Source organism: Pristis pectinata, chromosome 34, assembly GCF_009764475.1.
Source record: "Pristis pectinata isolate sPriPec2 chromosome 34, sPriPec2.1.pri, whole genome shotgun sequence".
Classification (NCBI taxonomy): Eukaryota; Metazoa; Chordata; class Chondrichthyes; order Rhinopristiformes; family Pristidae; genus Pristis; species Pristis pectinata.
The window spans coordinates 12,280,515-12,304,448 of record NC_067438.1 but is presented as its reverse complement, the minus strand read 5'-3'; the positions used below and the strand labels follow the sequence as shown (position 1 = coordinate 12,304,448).

The following is a 23,934-nucleotide window of genomic DNA, read 5'->3' as shown; positions in this document are numbered from 1 at the left end:
CAGAACACCTGGTTGGTTTCACTTTGGTTGAGCTCTGGGGTCCCAGACATGGAGGGGACGGGCCCCCTGAGGGTGGGGCTGACAGTGTTGGTCCTCCTGTGTGGAGGGGTGTCCGCAGGTGAGTGATGTGGGGGAGGGGTCAGTGTGGGTCTGGGGAGGGGACATTGAGCCTCAATGGGTGATGGGGGGTGGGAGGGGTTCAGAGGCTGGGGAAGGGGTTTCCTTCAGACGGGGGGGGGGGGAGTTGGGAGGGTGGTTGTCAGGGTGGGGAAGGTGGGGGACAGGGCTCGGGAACGGGGCCGGAGACCGGCGTTAGGGCAGAGGGAGGGGAGCGATGAGGCTCCTGTGCCTGAGCCCACAGGTGTGTGTGTGGGGTCGGGGGGGGGGGGGGCACCACCGACCAGCACCAACCTCAGTGAAGACCAGTGTGGGACAAGCCTATGTTCTTGCCCCAATGCCCCACCTTCCTCACTGTGATGTTACACCTCACCTCCAACACACTTACCCCTGGAGCTGATCTTCACAAGATCTTTGCCCCGGGGAGAGATCACCAGTTGGACAAAGGAAAAGGTTCAAGGATGGGCTCAAAGATTCCTTGGAGAAATGCGACATACCCCACCGACTCCCGGGAATGTCTGGCCCACCACCGCTCTACATGGACGAGAACTTGGGATGGGATTGGGACTTTCAAGGTCAGGAGTCCACACACGCCCCACTCACTGGTTTAAGGAGTGCATCACCTCACAAGTTACCCACCCACCCCACCGGTCACCTCCTGCCCCAGCTGTGGAAGAGTGGGAGGAACCTCAGGCTGTTGGATCTGGGTCTTGTCCTGTCAGGGACTGAGCTCGGGGAGCTGTGTCCCGGACTGTCCCTCGGTCTCGGCGTTGTGTCGGCTGCCACAGGTTACATCGCTCTGTGCCCTGATTTTTCTCCCTCTCTGTTTTTCAGGCTCTCACTTTCTTCGATTCGTCCTGACATCCACAACTCCGATTCCCGGTTTTCCACAGGTTGTGGGTGTCGGTTCCGTGGACGGTGTCCAGTTCATGAGGTACGACAGTGATCAGAAGTTGGTTCCCCGGGACCAGCGGATGCGGGAGAGTGAGGGGGCCGAGATGTGGATGAGGAAGCTGGAACTTGGCGGGGCCCGGGATATGCTCCTTAATGAATTTATGTCGTTCATAATGTCTCAGACCAACCAGTCGAGCGGTGAGTCCACGTCTCCCGTCTTCCCACCAGATTGTTCCCACAGAGACTATTTTACAAATTGAAGCCACCTTAAGGCTGAATCTGTGTATTAAATGAACGAGCCCAGTGACTGGACTTAAGTGAGTGGCCGGTTAGAACATTGAACAGTACAGCACAGGAACAGGCCCTTCGGCCCACAATGTCTGTGCTGAACATGATGCCAAATTAAAAATCCCTGCGGAACACCACTGGTCACGGACCTCCAGCTAGAATAACACCCACCACCGCTACTCTCTGCCCCTATGGACAAGCCAATTCTGAATCCAAACTACAAATCACCATGGATCCCGCGCACCTTAATCTTCTGGATTAGCCTGTAATGAGGGACCTCGTCAATCCAGCTTGCTGAACTTTACATATGCTTCCTCTTTCTTTTTGACTAAATCCACAACCTCTCTCCTCATCCAAGGTTCCCTCACCTTACCATCCTTGACCTTCCTCCTTACCAGAACATGCCCGTCCTGAGCTCTGATCAACTGGTCTTTAAACTTCTCCCACGTGTCAGCTGTGGACTTGCCAGATGACAGCCGCTCCCAGTTAACCCGCCCAAGCTCCTGTCTAATGCTGTAATTTGCCCCGCCCCAATTGAATACATCCTCCCCCCCCAGGTCCAGACACCCTTATTCATCACCACCTTAAAACCTAAGGAGTTGTGATCACTGTTCCCAAAATGCTCTCCCACTGAACGGCGAGATTTGTGCTTCAAATGTTTCAGTGTCGTGGGTAAGACACCCGACCAACAGTCTCACTTCCGCGCACACTTTGGTTTTAATTTCAAAAGCAGATTTTATTCATAAAAATATTCACAGGGAACACAACACAATCAGTACCTGTCCTTGGTCACATTCACAGTGTGTTGTGAAACAGATTCGAGGTCTCAAAGGACAAGGACTCTGAACACAGTCTTCGAGATAAATGATTTATTTACAAAGACAAATGCGGGGAAAAGGTGACAGGGGAAACACACACACGCACGTGTGTGCACCACGTATAGCAAGTGTGGGAAAATCGCAACAAGGATAAAATGCACACACTCGCACACAATAAACTGGGTACAATCAAGGAAAAACAATACGATACCTGCCACCCTTTCACTCAGTGCAGGCACTGCCCTACGCTACCGGGAATACCAACTAGAATGCTCCTAACCCTTTTGAAGTGCACACCTTTACTAACGATCTCTCCAGCGCTGTTCTACAGTTCCTCAGAGCAATCAAAGTGAATGAACCGAGCACATGTGGCACTCTTTATAGTGCTGGAGGGCTGGGGGGTCCAGCCCAGGTAGTTCAAAAAGGCCAATGGCCAGGCGACAACAGGGGATAATCAATCACAAAGACTAATGGCCCGAGGCCAGGTACAAAGGTGCTTAAAGGGACTAGTGGTCAGGTGTGCTCTGATGGGTGGGGTGGGGTAGAGCCAAACCTTGATTGACAGTGGTATGTCTGTCAACCAGGTAATGGGCAGTGTTGTCATGTGATAGCCACGACCCTCCACAATACACAGTGTCATCCAGTGAACACATTCTGTGTACAAAGCACCAATGGCACTCATGGTCTGTGTGAACAACACACCCTTCAAATGGTTGAAGGGATTGATTCGGGCTGGAGACCTGTGAGCAGTGGTGTTCCACAGGGATCTGTGCTGGGACCTCTGCTGTCTGTGATGTACATAAGTGACCTGGACGAGTATGTTGATGGATGGGTTGGTAAGTTTGCAGACGATACCAAGATTGGTGGAGTTGTGAATAGTGTAGAAGACTGGCGATGGATACAGCGTGATATAGATCAGCTGCAGATGTGGGCAGAGAAATGGCGGATGGACTTTAACCCGGATAAATGTGAGGTGTTGCACCTTGGTGGGATTAATATCAAGAGGCAGTACCCTTAACAGTGCTGAAGAGCAGAGAGACCTTGGGGTACGTCCATGACTCATTGAAAGTGGCTACTCAGGTAGACAGGGTGGTTAAGAAGGCTTATGGAATGCATACATTTATTAATCGGGGCATTGAGTACAGGAGTCAAGAAGTTATGCTGCATCTCTATAGAACTCTGGTTAGGCCGCATTTAGAGTATTGTGTGCATTTCTGGTCACCTCACTATAGGAAGGATGTCGAGGCTTTAGAGAGGGTGCAGAGGATGTTTATTCGGATGCTGCCTGGATTAGAGGGCATGTGCTATCAATAGAGGCTGGACAAACTTGGGCTCTTTTCTCTGGAGCGGTGGAGGCCGAGGGATGATGTGTTGGAGGTGCATAAAATGATGAGGGGCATAGATAGGGTGGACAAGCAATATCTTTTTCCCATTACTGAGCGATCCAATACCAGAGGGCATGCATTTAAGGTGAGGGTGGTTGGTTCAGAAGAATTGAGGGGCACGTTTTTTTACTGAGAGAGTGGTGGATGCCTGGAATGCGTTGCCTGATAGGGTGGTGGAGGCAAACTCATTGGGGGCTTTTGAGGGGTTTGGATGGGCACAGGACTGAGAGGAAACTGGAGGGATCTGGGCATTCTGTAGGTAGGTGGGATTAGCTATGTCGGCACAACATTGTGGGCCAAAGGACCTATTCTGTGCTGTATTGTTCTATGTTCTCTTTTATGGATGTTCCACAGGACCCAGCCTCTCACATCTTCAACCCAGTCCTTCCCCACAAACCTTTGCGTTGGCTGCACCGAGCTTCAGCGCGTCCCTCAGCACGTACTCCTGCCAGCCAGAAGACCAACAAGTTCAGGCCCGACCAAGGTGTTCCTGTCACTGATCTGCAGTGTCGATCAGATGGGAAGTTGGGCGAAGCATTTGTCCACATGTACTGCCCCTTCTCTGTCACATTATATTCTGCAGTCTGTGTTTTTCTCCTTCTGTATGACCTTGATGTAGTGACATATGGCATCTTCTGTCTGGACGGCTCACAAACAGGGGTACACGTGACAATAATAAACCAGTTCCCAACTTAAAAAAGGGAGCTGCAATGTCAGTCAGATGGAAGGTTTGGCAGTGTTGGAAAATGGGTTTTAATCCAGACAAATGCGAGTTGATGCATTTTGGGAAGGCAAGCAAGGGTTCGACGGACACGGTAAATGGTTGGGCCCCAGGGTGTGGTGATGCACTTAGTGTGGTGAAGGGGGCACAGGGGGTGCTGGCCGTCATTGGCTGTGGCACAGAATATCAGAGAGGAGAATCCCCTCAGGCAGCATGGTGGCGCAGTGGGTCGAGCCACTGCCTCACAGCTCCAGAGACCTGGGTTCAATCCTGACCTCGGGTGCTGTCTGTGTGGAGTTTGCACATTCTCCCTGCGACTGCAGGAGGTCAGACGGTGCACAATCGTGCAGTCATCAGTGGAGCATGGACACTGATGCAGCTCTCAGACTGGGAGACCAACCAAGGACATTCAGTGACCCCTGTACTGCATGACGTGTTCTGGGTCACGTGTGTTAAAGCAGCATTAACACATCACACCGTCCTGTTTCAGGGGAAAGAAAGAGATTTCAGGCTGCGTTTAACAACACATGATGTGTACAAAATCATGAGGGGCAGAGACGGGGTAGATAGTAGGAAACTTTACTCCAGGGCAGAGATGTCAGAAACCAGGGGGCATAGGCTGAAGGTGAGGGGTGAGGGGTGAGAGGTGGAGAAGGATTTCTTTCCCCCAGGGGGTGGGTGGAACCTGGGACGCACTGCCTGAGGGGGTGGTGGAGGCAGAGACCCCCACAGCATTGCAGAACTATCTGGACGAGCGCTTGAATCACTGAGGCAGAGAAGGATACGGAGCAGGTGCTGGTGATTGGGATGCGTGTAGGTGGGTACTTGCTGGTCAGCATGGACATGTTGGGCCGAAGGGCCTGTTTCTGTGCTCTGTGACTCCATACAGACGGTCTCGTTTATTTAAGGGCCCTTTAACTGCACGTGTCTGCTTCTCCGAACACACAGAACAAGTTCCAGGGGCTCTGTTAAACCCCCGCCGACTGTTTGTGTTGTTGACAGGAATCCACGTCCTCCAGCGGATATTTGGCTGTGACCTGAGGGAAGATGGGACCAGCAGCAGCTTCGTCCAGTACGGCTGGGACGGAGAGGACCTGCTCAAGTTCGACAAGGGCCGCAAGGTGTGGGTGTCGTCAGTACCATGGGGAATGAGCGTTAAAAACCGATGCAATGTTCAGGTGGTCCGCATCCAGAGATGGAAGGACTTCCTGGAGACGGAGTGTGTCGAGTGGCTGAGAAGATACGTGGAGTACGGAGAGAGGGAACTGCGAGTGGGTGAGTGGTGGGTGGGGGGAGATCCCAGGGTATTGGGGCAGGGAACTGAAGGTCACTGAGTGAGGAGGGTGGGTTGTCCTGAACAGGGGGAGGTGGGGGGTGGGAACAGGGATGGTGGGAGTGAGTGTGTGGGTTCTGGGAATGTAGAGGTGAGAATGGTGGTGGTATCTCCGGGTGTGTGTGGGGGTCTCTGTGGGTGGTCTCCTTGCGTGGGTGGATGGGTTGGAGTAGGATGTGAGGTGGGTCTATGCAGGTATGAGTCGAGGGGGGAAGGTCCGTCTGTCTGTCTCCCGGACCCTTCTCTCACCCCTCTTCCTTCCCCCAGTACCCCCCCAGGTGACCTTCACCCCTTCGGCCCACACCCCCCACCTCTCCTGCTGGGCCACCGGCTTCCACCCCTCGTCCATCGAGGTGACCCTGTGGAGGGACGGGACCGTCTTCCATGAGGCCCAGTCCAGCGGGCTCCTGCCAAATCACGACGGGACCCATCAGATCCGGAAGTGGGTGTAGGTTGATCCCGAGGACACGGGACAGTTCTCCTGTCGGGTGGAGCACAGCGGACTAGAGGATCCCATCATCCTGGTTTACGGTGAGCTGGTCGGTCGCCGTGAGGGAGGGGGTCCGAGTGCACCCATGGGTGGGGCTGTCCGTGGGGGTGGGAGGGGGAGTTGTTGGGGGAGGTGTCTGAGGATCCCAGGGCTGTGCTGGGGGAGATCCTCAGACACTCACAGTCGAGCCCCGGTGTCCTGGGATAGGATGGAGCGGGGCCGGTGTACCCAAGGATAGGGTATAACAGTACACGTCGGTGTACCCTGGGTTATTACAGTATGGGACGGTGCACCCTGGGTTATAACAGTACAGGACGGTGCACCCTGGGTTATTACAGTACGGGACGGTGCACCCTGGGTTATTACAGTACGGGACGGTGTATCCTGTGTATTACAGCACAGGATGGTGTACCCTGCGGTACGGGACGGTGCACCCTGTGTGATTCCGGCCCCTGTGTATCTGTCAGTCTCTGACACCCTCTCTGATTCTCTCCCCAGTGCGGGGGACTCACTCCCGGCTCCCACTCATCCTCGGGCTCCTGGTCGCTCTCATCGCTCCCACCATCGCTGTCGGCGCCGTCTACAGGTGGCGAGGTAGGGCCGGGGGAGGGGGGTAACTGGGCAGGGGCTGTAGGGGAGGGGAAGGGTGTGTGGGGAGGGTGTGTGGTGTGGGGGAGTGTCCTGTGGCAGGGGAGGGACTGTGGGGGTGGGGGTGTGATGGGGCTATGCCCATGGGTGGGGGGTGTCCGTGGGGGGTGAGGTGTGTGCGTCCCGTCCACCAGCCGCTCTCACCCACTCTCCTTGTTTTGCAGCGGGGGTCAAGAGGAACTACAATCCCACACCGAGTAAGCTCGATGTCGACCCTCCTCCCATCCCCACGTGACTGTGTGACTCTAAACTCCTCGTGGGTCCAACGTACTCAACGACTTGTTGTTCTGACCCCGGGGGTCGACCCAGAACGTTTCCACACGGTGTCTCAGCCCCGGAGTGTTTCCAGCACTTTTGTTCTCCCTCTGACTCTGTGTGTACGTCTCTCTCTGTCACTCTCTCTCTCTCACTGTCACGCCCTTGTGCTCTCTCTCATTCTCTCATTGTCACCACTTTCTCTTCCTCTGTCTCTCACCTTCTCAGTAACTCTCTCAGCCTCTCTCTCTCTCACTGTCTCTCAGGCTCTGCACACTCCCAGTTACTCTGTACCCTTTATCCCTCTCCCTCCTCCCACTGGGCACCTTCTGAGGATCTGTCTCTCTCTCTCTTTCTCTGCCTCTCTCATTCTAATTCATTCCCTTCCTACTGTCAGTTTCTCTCCCCTCCCTCTCCCCCAATATCCCCCATCCCTCCCTCCATCTCTCCCTCCTCCCTGTCTGACAGCGACCAGTCTCTAACCCCTGCCCTTCCATTCACAGCTTCAGATGGTGCAGGATCCTCGGCCGGTTCCACCGCCAGCGAGTGAGGTACGAATGGTGTTGATGGACACTGTGCTCCGACACCACTGGGCTCCACCTGGCTCAGTACGGACGCTCCTTACTGTATCGTCTCAGTGTGCCCCTTCGTTCCCCCGGTGTGTGGGTGAGGGGGGGAATCTGGGGGGGGGTGGGTGGGAATCTGGGGAGAATGGGTTACAGGAAAATCAGTGAGGGAATGGGATCACTCCATGGGCTGGCATTGACTCAATGGGCCAAATGGTCTCCTTCTGTGGTGCAAGGAAATATGGAAATGTGTGAAGTCTCTCCATATCCCTCGATTCCCTTCACATCCAACAACCTGTTGACCCCAGTCCCGGATACACTCCACATCCCATTGGGAAGAAAATTCCAAGGATGCGCTGGCTCAGGGTGAAGCCATTTTCTTCTCATCTCCCACATCTCACCTGAGGTCGAGTCACACAGCATCGACACAGGCCATTCGGCCCATCGAGTCCGCACCGCACATCATGCACCTCGTTACACTCTGAGCATTGGAGTTGTCGAGCAAAACAGCAGGGAAACAGGCCCTTCGGCCCAACTCGTTCATGCTGACAATGGTGCCCATCTGAGCCAGTCCCATTTGCCTGTGTTTGACCCATATCCCTCTAAACCTTTCCTACCCACGTCCCTGTCCAAGAGTGTTTTAAATGTTGTTATTGTAGCTGCCTGAACCACTTCCTCTGGCAGCTGGTACCATAGACCCACCGCCCTTGGGTCCCTTTGGAATCTTTCCCCTCTCACCTGAAACCTGTGTCCTCTAGTTCTTGACTCCCCAATCCAGGGATAAAGACTGTGTGCGTTCACCCTGTCTCTGCCCCTGATCATTTTATCCACCTCTCCAAGGTCACCCCTCTGTCTCCTGTGCTCCAAGGAACAAAATCTCAACCTACCCAACCTCTCCCTTTAACTCAGGCCCTCCAGTCCTGGCAACTCATACCCATGGGGGGAGGTTGATGCCGGTGTGTACTGGCGGGTGCTGGTGATGGGAGGGGAGGGATGGAGGGGGAGGGGAATGGTCTGAGGGAGGGGAGGGGGTGGAGGTGGGAGGGGAAGGGGTGCAGTTGTCCCTGTGTCCAACCATTTGCTTCACTCTGATACGACCGATTTCTCTTCCCCAGTGATCGGACCAGTGGTTGGAGAGGACGAGAAACTCTCAGAGACGACTGAGAGACTCCAGGAATGTTTCACCTCGTCACTCTGAGCCAAAACTCCTTCATGCAGAAGACAAACCCTCCAGATGATGTCTCCGTGGATCTGTGTTGGTTCCATCGGCTCACACACACTGCAGTTGCTGTACACAACCTGCCCTGCCGTGCTCGACTGAACTGTTGTTGATATTTGTGATGTGTATCACAATCTACATTTGGTCGAAGTCTCTGATTCAACAGATCACACCACCGGTCCACATATGTCAATGCTCCATTCATGCTGCACTGAATCAGATGAGATTAGTCCCCCGTCACCACCCTCTCTCTCCCCCACTTCCCCATCTCCACATTTGTTGTTTTCCAACCTTTCCCAATTCTGGGGGAGGGTCATTGACTTGAAACGTGAAGCATCTCCTCTCCCTGGACCCTGCCATCAGTACGCTGCACTGGAACCTTATCGTGCCCTTTGTAAACATGCAAATATTGTAAATAATTGTAAAGAACTCAGCATGTCAAAGTGAATAAAGGTTTGGTCTAAATGTTGTTGTTTCATGGTGCTGTGTTGTCCTCTGGTCTTTCCTCAGTGTGAAACCAGTCCACCTTTTCCAAGGAAACTTTGAAAAACCAAATTCCCAGGATTCCACATCGAGAGAATCCCCTGGTCCGGGCTCACCAGCAGCGACAGAGAGGGAAGACCTTGGAATTGGTGATGGAACTGATGGGATGGCTCTGAGTGATGGCAGAGCTTCAATGGGCTGAATGGCTCCCTATGTCATGAAGAACACTGTGACCAAAGGGCAGCTCAGTAGCACAGCAGGTAGAGCTGCTGCCTCACAGCTCCACAGACCCGGGTTCGATCCCGACCTCTGGCGCTGGCTGTGCGGAGTTGCATGTTCTGACTTTGACCGCATGGGTTTCTCCCAGGTGCTCTGGTTTCCTCCCACATTCCAAAGATGCATGGGTCGGTGGGTTAATTGGCCTAAATTGTGAGTGAGGGGTAGAAACTGGGGGGAGTTGATGGGAATGAGGGGAGAATGGGTTCCAGGGAAATGAGTGGGATTGCTCAAAGCTGGTGTGGGTTCGATGGGCGGAATGGCCAGCATCAAAGGAAATGCAAGAAGCCTGGATGGTGTGAGTGGAGGGGGACCCAGTCTGGGGTCTGGTCTGAGCTGGGTTCACCCACATGAAGGGTCTCTGTCACAGGGGAGGGGGGTGGGGCTGGCAAGGGGCAGTGGGCGTGTCTGCTTCCTCTGTCTACGGGAAACCTTGCCCAGCCTCACCCACCCACCACAGCCACAGGGCTGCATCCTCAGTCCCTCTGCTCCCTGTACATTCACCACTTTGTGGCCAGATTGTGCTCCAACTCCATCTGCAGGTCTGCAGATGACACCAGTGCAGTGGGCCAGACCTCAAATGGCGACACTTATCTGGAGGAAGGAAATCGAGAGCCTCGTGACGTGGTGTCAGGACAACAAACTTTCCCTCAACATCAGCAAAACCAAAGAGCTGGTCATTGACTTCACGAAGGGGGTGGTGCACACGTTCCTATCCACATCAGTGGTGCTGGGGTTGAGAGGGCTGTAAGCTACAAGTTCCAAGCACTGAACATCACCAATAGCCTGTCGTCGACATCCACGTAGACACCATGGCCCACAAAGCTCACCAGCACCTCTACTTCCACAGGAGGCTAAAGAAATTCGGCACGATGGAATGTGGCACTTGTGACCTGACTAGAAGCATAGAGAGGGAGAGCACGGGAACAGGACCTTCGGCCCAATGAGTCCGTGCCGACAATCAACACTCATTGACGCTGATCCCATTTTATTCTCCCCACATTCCCACCAACTTCACCCAGGTTCTACCCCTCACCCACACAATTCACAGCAGCCAATTAACCCAGTGACCCCACACGTCTTTGGGATTTGGGAGGGAAAGATCAGTCGATGGGAAACTTGCTGGGATTGACATTTCAGGAAGTGGGAACAGACGGTTTTGGAAATAGTCACAGGACTGAGTGCAGTCAACACGGACAAGAGAGAGGAATAACATCAGCTCGCTCATGTGTGCATTTGGATCTTCAGAAGGGGAGGCCAAGGTAGAAGAACCCCAGGGGAATAGGGTTCTCTCTCTGTTCCCACCTCTCACCCACCAGCCTCTGTCTCTAACTCACCCCCTCCCCTTCCCCCACCTGGTTCCGTCTGTCCGTCACCCCCTCCCCCTCACCTGCTTCCACCCATTCACCCACAGAGACATTCGGCATGTCCCCGATGACCCTCACCGATTTTTATGGATGGACCACAGAAGCATCCTACCCGGGTACAGCACAGCTTGGTGTGGCAACTGCTCTGGCCGAGACTGCAGGAAATGGCAGAGAGTTGTGGACACAGCCCAGTCCATCACGGAAACCAGCCTCCCCACCGTGGACTCCGTCTACACTTCCCGCTGCCTCGGGAAAGCAGCCGACGTAGTCAACAGCCCCACCCACCGCGGACATTCTCTCTTCTCCCCCCTCCCATCGAGCAGAAGATACAACAGCTTGAGAACACGCACCACCAGGCTCAAGCACAGCTTCTATCCCACGGTTATCAGACCATTGAACGGACCTCTTGCACGATAAAGATGGACACTTGAGCTCACAATCTACCTCGTCGTGGCCCTTGCACCTTATTGTCTGCCTGCACTGCACTTTCCCTGTGACTGGGACACTTTATTCTGCGGTCTGTTGTTTCTTTTCCCTGTGCACCGCCTCGATGTACTGATGTGCGGAATGATCTGTACGGATGGCGCGCAGACAAAAGCTTCTCACTGTATCTCGGTGCAGGTGACAGCAACAAACCAATTACCAATGACCCTGTCCCCCCCTCTCCCTCCCCTCTTCATACCGGCTGCCCCTCCTCACTCTCAGCGCAGGGTCTCCGCCCGAAACGTCGACCCTCCCTCTGCCTCCACAGACGCTGCCCGACCCGCTGAGTTCCTCCAGTAGTTTGCTTTTTATGATCATATTGAATGGCGGGGGCAGTCTGGATGGGCCGAGTGGCCTCCTCCTGTGTGTGTGAGTGAAGGGAGAGAGAGACTCAGTGAGTGTAGATCAGGTGTGGGCTGTTGTCAGTGTCTGTGACCCACCGCTGCTCCCCACCGGCCCACCCTGAGTGTCCCGTTCTGTTCCTTCTTATCTACCCGGAGACTGGTGACGCTCCCACGGTGAAGTTTCTGATTGGACGCAGGCCCCTCCGTCAACACCAAGAGCTGTTTCACTTCACTTTGGTTGAGCTCTGGGGTCCCAGACATGGAGGGGACGGGCCCCCTGAGGGTGGGGCTGACAGTGTTGGTCCTCCTGTGTGGAGGGGTCTCCGCAGGTGAGTGATGGTGGGGGAGGGGTCAGTGTGGGTCTGGGGAGGGGGCATTGATCTCAGTGGGTGATGGGGGGTGGGAGGGGTTCAAAGGCTGGGGAAGGGGTTTCCTTCAGACGGGGGGGGGGAGTTGGGAGGGTGGGTGTCAGGGTGGGGAAGGTGGGGGACAGGGCTCGGGAACGGGGCCGGGGAGACAGTCGGGGTGGAGCTGGAGACTGGGGCTTGGGTGGGGTGGGTGGGGGTGTGGGGGGAGCGCTGAGGCTCCTGTGCCTGAGCCCACACGTGTGTGTGTGTGGGGGGGGGGGGGCACCACCGACCAGCACCAACCTCAGTGAAGGCCGGTGTGGGACAAGGCTGCGTCGTTACCCCAATGCCCCACCTTCCTCACTGTGATGTTACCCCTCACCTCTCTCTCTATTTCAGGCTCTCACTTTCTCCGAATTTTCCTGACATCCACAACTGAGATTCCCGGTTTCCCGCAGTTTGTGGGCGTCGGTTACGTGGACGGTGTCCAGTTCATCATGTACGACAGTGATCGGAAGTTGGTTCCCCGGGAGCAGTGGATGGTGGAGAGTGAGGGGGCTGTGGGCTGGAAGAGGAAGTTGTTTCTTGCCCAGGGTCAGGAGATAAACCTGAAAGATAATATTCCGTTGTTTATGTCTCGGACCAACCAGTCGGGCGGTGAGTCCCCGTCTCCCGTGTTCCCACCAGTTTATTCCCACAGGGAATGTTTTATAAATTCAGTCAGAATCTGTGCATAAAGTAAGTGAGCCCAGGTTTCCCGGTGACTGGATTTAAGTGAGTGACTGGTCAGCGCTTCAAATGCGGCGGGGTCGTGGGGAAGGCACCGGACCGACTGTCTCACTTCCGCACACACTTTGGTTTTAATTTCAAAACTAGATTTTATTCCCCAAAATATTCACAGGGAACACAACACAATTGGTACAAGCCCTTGGTCACATTCACAGTCTCATCCAGTTAACACATTCTGTGTGCAAAGCACCAATGCCTCTCGTGGTCTGTGTGCACAACCCACCCTTCCAGTGTTGCGGGACTGTTCCACAGGACCCAGCCCCTCAGACTGTGTTCCTTCCCCACAAAACCTCTGCGGTGACTCCACTGAACGTCAAGATGTGGAATCCTTGAAATGTGCAGAATGGAAGTGATTCATGTCCGGGAACGACCTCGGGCAGCAGAGCGGCTCAGCTGGTGGGGCGGATCTGCTGCAGATTCTACACGGACGTGAAGATCAACAGGGTAACGAGGGAGAGAACAGGTCCGCTTTAGGATCAGTGGGGTCACCACGTGTGGAGCCACAGGAGACGGGTGAGGAGGATAAAGGAGGGAACGTGTGCTGGGAGGTGGAGGATGTGGGTGAGGTGCTCAATGAGTACTTTGCATCGTTATTCACCAAGGAGAAGGACGTGCAGGACAGTGAGATCAGTGGGGGCGATCTGATGTGTTTGGGATTTCGAGATACAGGAGGAAGCAGTGTTGGGTCTCTTAAAGAACATGAAGGTGGATCATTCCCCAGGATCTGATGGGATATGGCCCAGGCTATTGAGAGAGGCAAGAGATGAGATTGCTGGGGCCTTGACCGATATCTTTGTGTCCTCTCTGGCCACAGGCGAGGTCCCAGAGCACTGGGGAGTAGTTGTTGTTGTTGTTGCATTATTCAAGAAGGGAAATGGGGAAAATCCTGGAAAGTATTGACCAATGAGTCTCACGTCAGTGGGAGGGAAGTGACTGCAGAGGAATCTTAAGGGATGAGATTGATGAGCATTTGGAAGACAATGGAGTGATTAGGGACAGTCAGTGTGGCTTTGTGCAGGGCAAGTCATGTCTTAGTAAGTTGATTGAGGTTTTCGAGGAGGTGACGGAGGTGAATGATGAAGGTCGAGCTGTGAGTGCTGTCTACAGGGGCGTAGATAGAGTCGCCAGCAAGCATCTTTTTCCCGTGGTCGAAATGTCTAATACCAGAGAGCGTGCATTTAAGATGCGGGGGGACATTCAAAGGAGATGTGAGGAGGAAGTGTTTTTACACAGAGAACGGTGGGTGCCTGGAATGTGCTGCCAGGGGTGGGGGTGGAGGCAGATATAATAGAAGCGTTTATGAGGCTCTCAGACAGGCACATGGATATGCAGAGAGTGGGGGGATGTGGACATTGTGCAGGCAGAAGGGATCAGTTTACTTCAGCATTTAATTACCAGATTAACTAGTTCAGCACAACATAGTGGGCCAAAGGGCCTGTTTCTGAGCTGTAGTGTCCCATGGTCTAAATAACTGGATGAGCACTTGAATTGCCAAGGCAGTGAGGTGATGGACCAGGTACTGGGAATGCACCAGTCCCCAGGGAAGGGTCTGCAGTGGAAAGGGTGAGCGGTTGTAATTTTTTGGGTGTCAGCTGGGCCCAGCACATTGGTGCAACCATGAAGAAGGTGTGCCAGCATCTTGACTTTCTTGGAAGTTTAAGGAGATTTGACACATCATTGAAGACTCTGACAAACCTCTGCAGATGTACAGAGGAAAGCATTCTGACCGGTTGCATCAGGGCCTGATGTGGACACTCCAATGCACAGGAACGCAAGGGGCTACAGAGAGTGGTGGACCCAGCCAGTTCCATCACGGGTACAGCTCTCCCCGCCATCGAGGACACCTACAAGAGCTGATGTCTCAGGAAGGCGACATCCATCATCAGAGACCCCCACCATCTGGGCCGTGCCCTCTTCTCGATGCTGCCATCAGTTGTGTAAAATTGATGACAATTTATGTGAACTGATGTGTGCCATGTCTGTAATGTACTGTGCTGTTTCTGACAGAGCTCATTTTCATGGCATTTATCCCCAGTGCATGTGTCCCATTGACAATAAACTTGAACTGAAACGGGATGAGTGTAGATGGGTACTTGCTGGTCAGCATGGACATGTTGGGCCGAAGGGCCTGTTTCTGTGCTCTGTGACTCCATACAGACGGTCTTGTTTATTTAAGGGCCCTTTAACTGCACGTGTCTGCTTCTCTGAACACGCAGAACAAGTTCCAGGGGCTCCGTTGAACCCCCGCCGACTGTGTTGTTGGCAGGAATCCATGTCCTCCAGCAGATGATCGGCTGTGACCTGAGGGAAGATGGGACCACGAGCGGCTTTGCCCAGTATGGCTGGGACGGAGAGGATGTGATCAGCTTCGACATGGAGCACATGGTGTGGGTGACCCCGGTAACGTGGGCACTGAGCATGAAATACCAGTGGGATCAGGACATGGTCAGCATTCAGGGATGGAAGGACTTCCTGGAGAGGGAGTGTATCGAGTGGCTGAGGAGATTCGTGGAGTACGGAGAGAGGGAACTGCAAGTGGGTGAGTGGTGGGTGGGGGGAGATCCCAGGGTACTGGGGCAGGGAACTGAAGGTCACTGAGTGAGGAGGGGGGGTTGTCCTGAACAGGGGGAGGTGGGGGGTGGGAACAGGGACGGTGGGAGTGAGTGTGTGGGTTCTGGGAATGTAGTGGCGAGGATGGTGGTGGTATCTCCGGGTGTGTGTGGGGGTCTCTGTGGGTGGTCTCCTTGCATGGGTGGATGGGTGGGAGTGGAATGTGGGGGTGGGTCTATGTCGGTGTGTGTCGGGGGGGAAGGTCTGTCTGTCTGTCTCCTGGACCCTGCTCACACCCCTCTTCCTTCCCCCAGTCCCCCCCCAGGTGACCTTCACCACTTCGGCCCAAACCCCCCTCATCTACTGCTGGGCCACCGGCTTCCACCCCCCGTTCATCGAGGTGACCCTGTTGAGGGACGGGACCATCCTCCATGAGGCCCACTCCAGCGGGCTCCTGCCCAATCACGACGGGACCCACCAGATCCGGAAGTGGGTGCAGGTCGATCCCGAGGACCCAGGACAGTTCTCCTGTCGGGTGGAGCACAGCGGACTGGGGGATCCCTTTCCGATTCTCCCCCAAGTGCGGGGGACAGACTCCTGGCCCCCACTCATCCTCGGGCTCCTGGTCGCTCTCATCGCTCTCACCATCGCTCTCGGCGCCGTCTGCAGGTGGCGAGGTAGGGCCAGGGGAGGGGTGGGGTAACTGGGCAGGGTCTGTGGGCAAGGGGGAGGGGTGTGGGGGAGGGGAGGGTGAGGGGTGTGGGGGAGTGTCCTGTGGCAGGGGAGGGACTGTGGGGGTGGGGGTGTGATGGGGCTATGCCCATGGGTGGGGGGTGTCCGTTGGGGATGAGGTGTGTGCGTCCCCTCCACCAGCCGCTCTCACCCACTCTCCTTGTTTTGCAGTGGGAGTGAAGAGGAACTACAATCCCACACCGAGTAAGCTCAATGTCGACCCTCCTCCCATCCCCACGTGACTGTGTGACTCTAAACTCCTCGTGGGTCCAACGTACTCAACGACTTGTTGTTCTGACCCCGGGGGTCGACCCAGAACGTTTCCACACGGTGTCTGAGCCCCGGAGTGTTCCCAGCACTTTTGTTCTTCCTCCTCCCTCCTCCCACTGGGCACCTCCTGAGGATCTGTCCCTCTCTCTTTCTCTGCCTCTCTCATTCTAATTCTTTCCCTTCCCACTGTCAGTTTCTCTCCCCTCCCCCTCCCCCAATATCCACCCTCCCTCCCTCTCTGACAGCGACCAGTCTCTAACCCCTGCACTTCCATCCACAGCTTCAGATGGTGCAGGATCCTCGGCCGGTTCCACCACCAGCGAGTGAGGTACGAATGGTGTTGATGGACACTGTGCTCCGACACCACTGGGCTCCCACCTGGCTCAGTACGGACGCTCCTTACTGTATCGTCTCAGTGTGCCCCTTCATTCCCCGGGTGTGTGGGTGAGGGGGGGAATCTGGGGGATGGGTGGGAATGTGGGGAGAATGGGTTACAGGAAAATCAGTGAGGGAATGGGATCACTCCATGGGCTGGCATTGACTCGATGGGCCAAATGGTCTCCTTCTGTGGTGCAAGGAAATATGGAAATGTGTGAATTCTCTCCATATCCCTCGATTCCCTTCATATCCAACAACCAGTTGACCCCAGTCCCGGATACACTCCACATCCCATTGGGAAGAAAATTCCAAGGATGCGCTGGCTCAGGGTGAAGACATTTTCTTCTCATCTCCCACATCTGGTCTGAGGTCGAGTCAGACAGCAGGGAAACAGGCCCTTCGGCCCATCGAGTCTGCACTGCCCATCACCCACCCAGTTGCACTCTGAGCATTGGAGTTGTCGAGCAGTACAGCAGAGATAAAGGCCCCTTGGCCTGATTGGTCCATGCCGACCAAGATGCCCATCTGAGCCAGTCCCATTTGCTTACATTTGACCCATATCCCTCTAAACCTTTCCTTCCCACGTTCCTGTCCAAGAGTGTTTTAAATGTTGTTATTGTGGCTGCCTGAACCACTTCCTCTGGCAGCTGGTTCCATAGACCCACTGCCATTGGGTCCCTTTGGAATCTTTCCCCTCTCACCTTAAACCTGTGTCCTCTAGTTCTTGATGCCCCAACCCAGGGATAAGGACTGTGTGTGTTCACCCTGTCTCTGCCCCTGATCATTTTATCCACCTCTACAAGGTCATCCCTCTGTCTCCTGCGCTCCAAGGAACAAAGTCCCAGCCTGCCCAACCTCTCCCTGTAACTCAGGCCTTCGAGTCCTGGCAACTGATACCCACGGGGGGAGGTTGCTGCTGGTGTGTACTGGGGGGTGCTGGTGATGGGAGGGAAGGGATGGAGGGGGATGGGAAGTGTCTGAGGGAGGGGAGGGGAAGGATCTGAGGGAGGGAAGTGGATGGAGGTGGGAGGGAAGGGGTGCATTTAACCCTGGGTCCGACCGTTTGCTTCACTCTGATGCGACCAATTTCTCTTCCCGTTATTGAACCGGCAGTCAGAGATGACGAGAAACTTTCAGAGACGACCAAGAGACTCCGGGAATGTTTCACCTTGTCACTCTGACCCAGAGCTCCTTCATGCAGGAGACAAACCCTCCAGATGTGGTCACCGTGGATCTGTGTTGGTTCCATCGGCTCCCACACACTGCAGTTGTTGTACACAACCTGCCCTGCCGTGCTCGACTGAACTGTTGTGGGTATTTGTGATGTGTGTCACAATCTACACTTGGTCGAAGTCTCTGATTCAACAGATCACACCACCAGTCCACATATGTCGATGGTCCGTTCATGCTGCACTGAATCAGATGGGATTAGTCCCCCGTCACCACCCTCTCTCTCCGGCTCCTCTCTCCCCCACTTCCTCATCTCCACAGCTGTTGTTTTCCAACCTTTCCCAATTCTGGGGGAGGGTCATTGCCTTGAAACGTGAGCCGTCTCCTCTCCCTGGAGCCTGCCATCGGTACACTGCACTGGAACCTTATCGTGCCCTTTTTAAACATGTGCAAATGTTGTAATTAATTGTAAATAACTCAGCATGTCAAAGTGAATAAAGGTTTGGTCTAAATGTTGTTGATTCACGGTGCTGTGTTGTCCACTGGTCTGTCCTCAGTGTGAAACCAGTCCACCTTTTCCAAGGAAACTTTGAAGAACCAAACTCCCAGGATTCCACAACGAGAGAAATCCCTGCTCCGGGCTCACCGACAGCGACAGAGAGGGAAGACCTTGGAATTGGGGGATGGGACTGATGGGATTGCTCTGAGAACCGGCAGGGGTTCGATGGGCTGAATGGCTCCCTTTGACATGATGAACACTGTGACCAAAGGGCAGCTCAGTGGCGCAGCGGGTAGAGCTGCTGCCTCACAGCTCCGGAGACCCGGGTTCGATCCCGACCTCTGGCGCTGTCTGTGTGGAGTTTGCACGTTCTCCCTGTGACGGTGTGGGTTTCCCCCGGGTGCTCCGGTTTCCTCCCACATCCCAAATACGTGCAGGTCGGTGGGTTAATTGGCTGTTGTGAATTGTGAGTGAGGGGTAGAATCTGAGGGGAGTTGATGGGAATGAGTGGAGAATGGGTACCAAGGCATTGAGTGGGATTGCTTGGAGCTGGTGTGGGTTCGATGGGCCAAATGGCCTACTTGTGCATCAAAAGGAAATGCAAGAAGCTTGGATGGTGGGAGTGGAGGGGGACCCAGTCTGGTGTCTGGTCTGAGCTGGGTTCACCCAGAGGAAGGGTGTCTGTCCCGAGTGCGTGTCACAGGGAAGGGGGGTGTGGCTGGCAAGGGGTGGTGGACATGTCTGTGTTCCCTGTCCCCAGGAATCCTCGCCCAGCCTCACCCACCCACCACAGCCACAGGGCTGTGTCCTCAGCCCCTCCTCTGCTCCCTGTACATTCTGGTCCAACTCCATCTACAGGTCTGCAGATGACACCAGTGCAGTGGACCAGATCTCAAATGGCGGCAATTATCTGGAGGAAGGAGATCGAGAGCCTCGTGACGTGGTGTCAGGGCAACAAACTTTCCCTCAACGTCAGCAAAACCAAAGAGCTGGTCACTGAGTTCAGGAAGGGGGTGGTGCACACGTTCCTACCCACATCAGTGGTGCTGAGGTCGAGAGGGTTGAAAGCTTCATGTTCCAAGGACTGAACATCACCAATAGCCTGTCCTGGTCCAACCACATGGACACCATGGCCTAGAAAGCTCACCAACGCCTCTACTTCCACAGGAGGCTGAAGAAATTCAGCAGGTCTCCTTTCACCCTCTCCAATTTTTATCGATGTACCATGGATGCATCATGGCTTGGTATGGAAACTGCTCTGCCTGGGAGAGCAAGAAACTGCAGAGAGTTGTGGACACAGCTCAACACATCACAGAAACCATCCTCCCCTCCATGGATTCCATCTACACTTCTGGCAGCCTCGGGAAAGCAGCCGACATAATCAAAGACCCCACCCACCCCGGACATTCTCTCTTCTCCCCCCTCCCATCAGCCAGAAGATACAAAAGCCTGAAAGTAGCAACCACCAGGCTCAAGGACAGCTTCTACCCTGCTGTTATAAGACTATTGAACCGTTCCCTGCTGTGATAAGATGGACTCTTTGACCTCACAATCTGCCTCGTTACGGCCTTGTACCTTATTGTCTGCCTGAGCTGCACTTTCTCTGTAACTGCAACACTTTATTCTGCATTCTGTTATTGTTTTCCCCTGTACTACCTCAATGCAGTGATGTGATGAAATGATCTGTGTGGATGGCATGCAAAGAAAGTTTTTCACTGTACCTCGGTACACATGACCATCATAAAGTGATTTAATTGACTGCCCCCTCTCCTGCAGCCGGCAACAGTCAGGTACAGGGGCAGGGAGGCTGCACATGGCAGCTGGTGTTGGGGGGGTGAGAGGGAATCGTCTGGAGGTCTGCTTCCCCTACTCCGGAGGTCCCGCAGCAACCACCCGCTGCCCCCCCACCTGCCCGTCAGCTCTCGCCAATCCTGGGATCTTCCTGTGCTGATGAATGGGTCTGACTGAGTCGCATGGTGCCGGTGACTGCACAGTTTGTGCTGGTCAGGGGGGCGGTGAGGGGGAAGCTGGTGTCAAAACAAGGTGGGAGAGAGGGGGAGAGAGTGAGGGAGCGGGAGGGGGAGAGCATGAGAGAGAAAGAGTGTGTGAGAGAGGGGGAGAGTGTGGGAGCGCAAGAGAGAAGGGGAGAGTGTGAGGGAAGGAGAGTGGGAGAGGGAGGGGGTGGGGGAGGGTGTGGGACGGGGAGGCTGTGAGGAGAATAAAATGGGTCCCTGGGTCAGTGTGGGGTCAGTGGGCCGAAGGGCCTGTTCTCAGGCTGGGCTCTCACAAGCAGCAGAAAATCCCTCTGGGAGAAATGAATGAGACTGAAAGGTGACGAATCCCCCAGGCCTGAGGAGCCCCCCCCCCGGGTGTGGAAGGAGGCGGCTGTAGAGATAGTGGGTGGACTGGGTGTCATCGTCTAATGTTCCCTGGTTTCCTGAACACTTCCCGTGGGTTGGAAGGTGGCACTGGTGACCCGACTGGAGTAAGAGAGATCCAGCAGGGACGCAGGCCCTTCAGCACATCGAATCCGTGCCGACCATCAACAATTTACACATCCCATTTTATTCTCCCCGCATTCCCAGCAACTCCCCCCAGGTTCTACCCCTCACCCACACAATTTACAGTGGCCAATTGACCCACCAACCCGCACGTCTTTGGGATGTGGGAGGAAACCGGAGCACCCGGGGGAAACCCACGTGGTCACAGGGAGAACGTGCAAACACACAGTCAGCGCCAGAGGTCGGGATCGAACCTGGGTCTCTGGGTCTGTGAGGCAGCGGCTCTACCCGCTGCACCACGGTGCCGGCTTGAGAGAAAGCAGGGAGAAAACAGAAACTATAAACGGCTTCTCCAGACATCGGTCGGTGGGAAACTTGCTGGGATCTACTTTTGAGGAAGTGGGAACAGAGGGTTTCGGAAATAGTCACAGGACTGAGTGCAGTCAACACGGACATGAGAGGGGAATAACATCAGCTCGCTCATGTGTGCATTTGGATCTTCAGAAGGGGAGGCCAAGGTAGAAGAACCCCAGGGGAATAGGGTTCTCTCTCTGTTCCCACCTCTCACCCACCAGCCTCTGTCTCTAACTCACCCCCTCCCCTTCCCCCACCTGGTTCCGTCTGTCCGTCACCCCCTCCCCCTCACCTGGGTCCACCCATTCACCCACAGAGACATTCGGCATGTCCCCGATGACCCTCACCGATTTTTATGGATGGACCACAGAAGCATCCTACCCGGGTACAGCACAGCTTGGTGTGGCAACTGCTCTGGCCGAGACTGCAGGAAATGGCAGAGAGTTGTGGACACAGCCCAGTCCATCACGGAAACCAGCCTCCCCTCCGTGGACTCCGTCTACACTTCCCGCTGCCTCGGGAAAGCAGCCGACGTAGTCAACAGCCCCACCCACCCCGGACATTCTCTCTTCTCCCCCCTCCCATCGAGCAGAAGATACAACAGCTTGAGAACACGCACCACCAGGCTCAAGCACAGCTTCTATCCCACCGTTATCAGACCCTTGAATGGACATCTTGCACGATAAAGATGGACACTTGAGCTCACAATCTACCTCGTCGTGGCCCTTGCACCTTCTTGTCTGCCTGCACTGCACTTTCTCTGTGACTGGGACACTTTATTCTGCACTCTGTTATTTCTTTTCCCTGTGCACCACCTCGATGTACTGATGTGCGGAATGATCTGTACGGATGGCGCGCAGACAAAAGCTTCTCACTGTATCTCGGTACAGGTGACAGCAAGAAACCAATTACCAATGACCCTGTCCCCCCCTCTCCCTCCGCTCATCATACCGGCTGCCCCTCCTCACTCTCAGCGCAGGGTTTCCGCCCGAAACGTCGACCCTCCCTCTGCCTCTGCAGACGCTGCCCGACCCGCTGAGTTCCTCCAGTAGTTTGCTCTTTGTGATCATATCGAATGGCGGGGGCAGTCTGGATGGGTGGAGTGTGTGTGAGTGAAGGGAGAGAGAGACTCAGTGAGTGTAGATCAGGTGTGGGCTGTTGTCAGTGTCTGTGGCACAATGCTCCTCCCCCGCCAGCCTGCATCAGTGCGACAGAGCAGCACACAGCAGCTCACTGACTGGATCTGTCACTCTCATTGTCAAACCAGTTCCAGACTGACAGGTTCCGCCCCACCCTCACTCTGGCATCCCCCTCAGAGCTCTCCTACCCAGAGACTGGTGACCCACCCACTGGTGAACTTTCTCCGTGAGATCCTGCAACTCGTTCACTTCACTTTGGTTGAGCTCCGGGTCCCAGACATGGAGGGGACGGGCCCCCTGAGGGTGGGGCTGACAGTGTTGGTCCTCCTGTGTGGAGGGGTCTCCGCAGGTGAGTGATGGTGGGGGAGGGCTCAGTGTGGGTCTGGGGAGGGGGCATTGAGTCTCAGTGGGTGATGGGGTGTGGGAGGGGTTCAGAGGCTGGGGAAGGGGTTTCCATCAGCTGGCGGGGGTGTTAGTTGGGAGGGTGGGTGTCAGGATGGGGAAGGTGGGGGACAGGGCTCAGGAATGGGGTTGTGGAGGCAGTCGGGGTGGAGCTGGAGAGCAGGTGTAAGGGGGGGAAGAGGGTGAGGGGAGGAGGGGATGTGTGCGTTTGTGTGTGTGTCACTGTGTCACTGTGTGTGTGTGTGTGTTTGTGTGTGTGTGTGTCCTTGCCCTGGTCTGCCAGCCAGAGATGCCGTGGCGGTCCGTCTTGCCGGCGGGCGGCGAGGGGGGTCCCCGGTAGAGGTCTCTCCACGCGGGAGTCCTCCCGCTGTACATCGGGGACCTGGGATGGAGGGTGTTGCATCGGGTGTTGCCGTGCAACCGTTTCCTGAGCCGGTTCACCGACAGCCCGGCCTCCTGTCACTTCTGCGGCCGGGAGGAGACGGTGTACCATGTGTTCGTGGAGTGCGTGAGGCTGCAGCCCCTCTCTGCGTATCTGAGGGGGCTGCTGCTGAAGTTCTGGCTGCACTTCAGCCCGACGCTGTAGGTTTACAGTCACCGGGTGCGGCGCGGGGTGGGTCACGTGGAGGATCTCCTGGTGGGTCTTCTGCTGGGCCTGGCCAACCTGGCCACCCACGGGACGCGGCGACGGGCGGCCGAGGGTTCCGGCCGGTCGGCCTGCCTGCCCGTCTTCCGTGCTTATGTGTGCGCGCGGGTGTCTTTGGAGAGGGAGCACGCGGTCTCCCCGGGCACCCTGGTTGAGTTCCGTGCTCGGTGGGCCCCTCAAAGGATCGTGTGTGCCATGGACGGTTTGAACGCGATTCTTATTTGAAGTGTTGCGTGTTGCGTTAGCAGGTGCAGTGTTGTGTGTGTGTTTCGTTAGTATTAGTCTGCAGTATCTATTGTAGTGTGTTGTTGCTTAGTTTCTTCTTTTCTGTACTAGATGTAGTGTATTGACACTGGTTGTTATTTTTGCAGAGCTTTTAGCTCATAAACATATAAAAAACACTGTGCGTGTGTGTGGGCACCACCAACCAGCACCAACCTCAGTGAAGACCGGTGTGGAACAAGGCTGTG

The 23,934-nt window shown here is 55.1% G+C and overlaps 2 protein-coding genes and 1 long non-coding RNA gene across 3 annotated transcripts in view; all 3 read left to right on the top strand.

Moving 5' to 3' along the window:
• Positions 1–23,934, top strand: part of LOC127585955 (uncharacterized) — a 51,667-nt gene continuing 27,733 nt past the window's right edge. Inside the window, exons 1-4 of the mRNA XM_052043711.1 lie at positions 1–118; positions 952–1,209; positions 5,226–5,498; positions 5,824–5,909. Of these exons, the coding sequence (XP_051899671.1) occupies positions 49–118; positions 952–1,209; positions 5,226–5,498; positions 5,824–5,909 (687 nt within the window). The 5' untranslated portion in view covers positions 1–48. The remainder of the gene's footprint in view (positions 119–951; positions 1,210–5,225; positions 5,499–5,823; positions 5,910–23,934) is intronic.
• On the top strand, positions 6,904–9,181 carry LOC127585856 (uncharacterized). The gene is made up of 3 exons (XR_007958604.1): positions 6,904–7,071; positions 7,453–7,500; positions 8,631–9,181. It is a non-coding gene; the product is annotated as an uncharacterized LOC127585856 (long non-coding RNA).
• LOC127585854 (class I histocompatibility antigen, F10 alpha chain-like) lies at positions 11,921–16,560 on the top strand. The gene is made up of 5 exons (XM_052043557.1): positions 11,921–12,016; positions 12,434–12,691; positions 15,090–15,362; positions 15,688–16,050; positions 16,277–16,560. Exons 1-5 carry the CDS (start codon positions 11,947–11,949, stop codon positions 16,345–16,347), a joined length of 1,035 nt encoding a protein of 344 aa, XP_051899517.1. The 5' UTR covers positions 11,921–11,946; the 3' UTR covers positions 16,348–16,560.

What these genes read in the sequence shown, in the direction of transcription:
- LOC127585854 (XM_052043557.1), top strand. Translation starts at nt 11,947, where the DNA reads ATGGAGGGGACGGGCCCCCTGAGGGTGGGGCTGACAGTGTTGGTCCTC. An exon ending in GTGTGGAGGGGTCTCCGCAG is followed by an intron (nt 12,017 to 12,433) that starts GTGAGTGATGGT and finishes TCTCTATTTCAG; the next exon opens with GCTCTCACTTTCTCCGAATT. An exon ending in TCGGACCAACCAGTCGGGCG is followed by an intron (nt 12,692 to 15,089) that starts GTGAGTCCCCGT and finishes TGTTGTTGGCAG; the next exon opens with GAATCCATGTCCTCCAGCAG.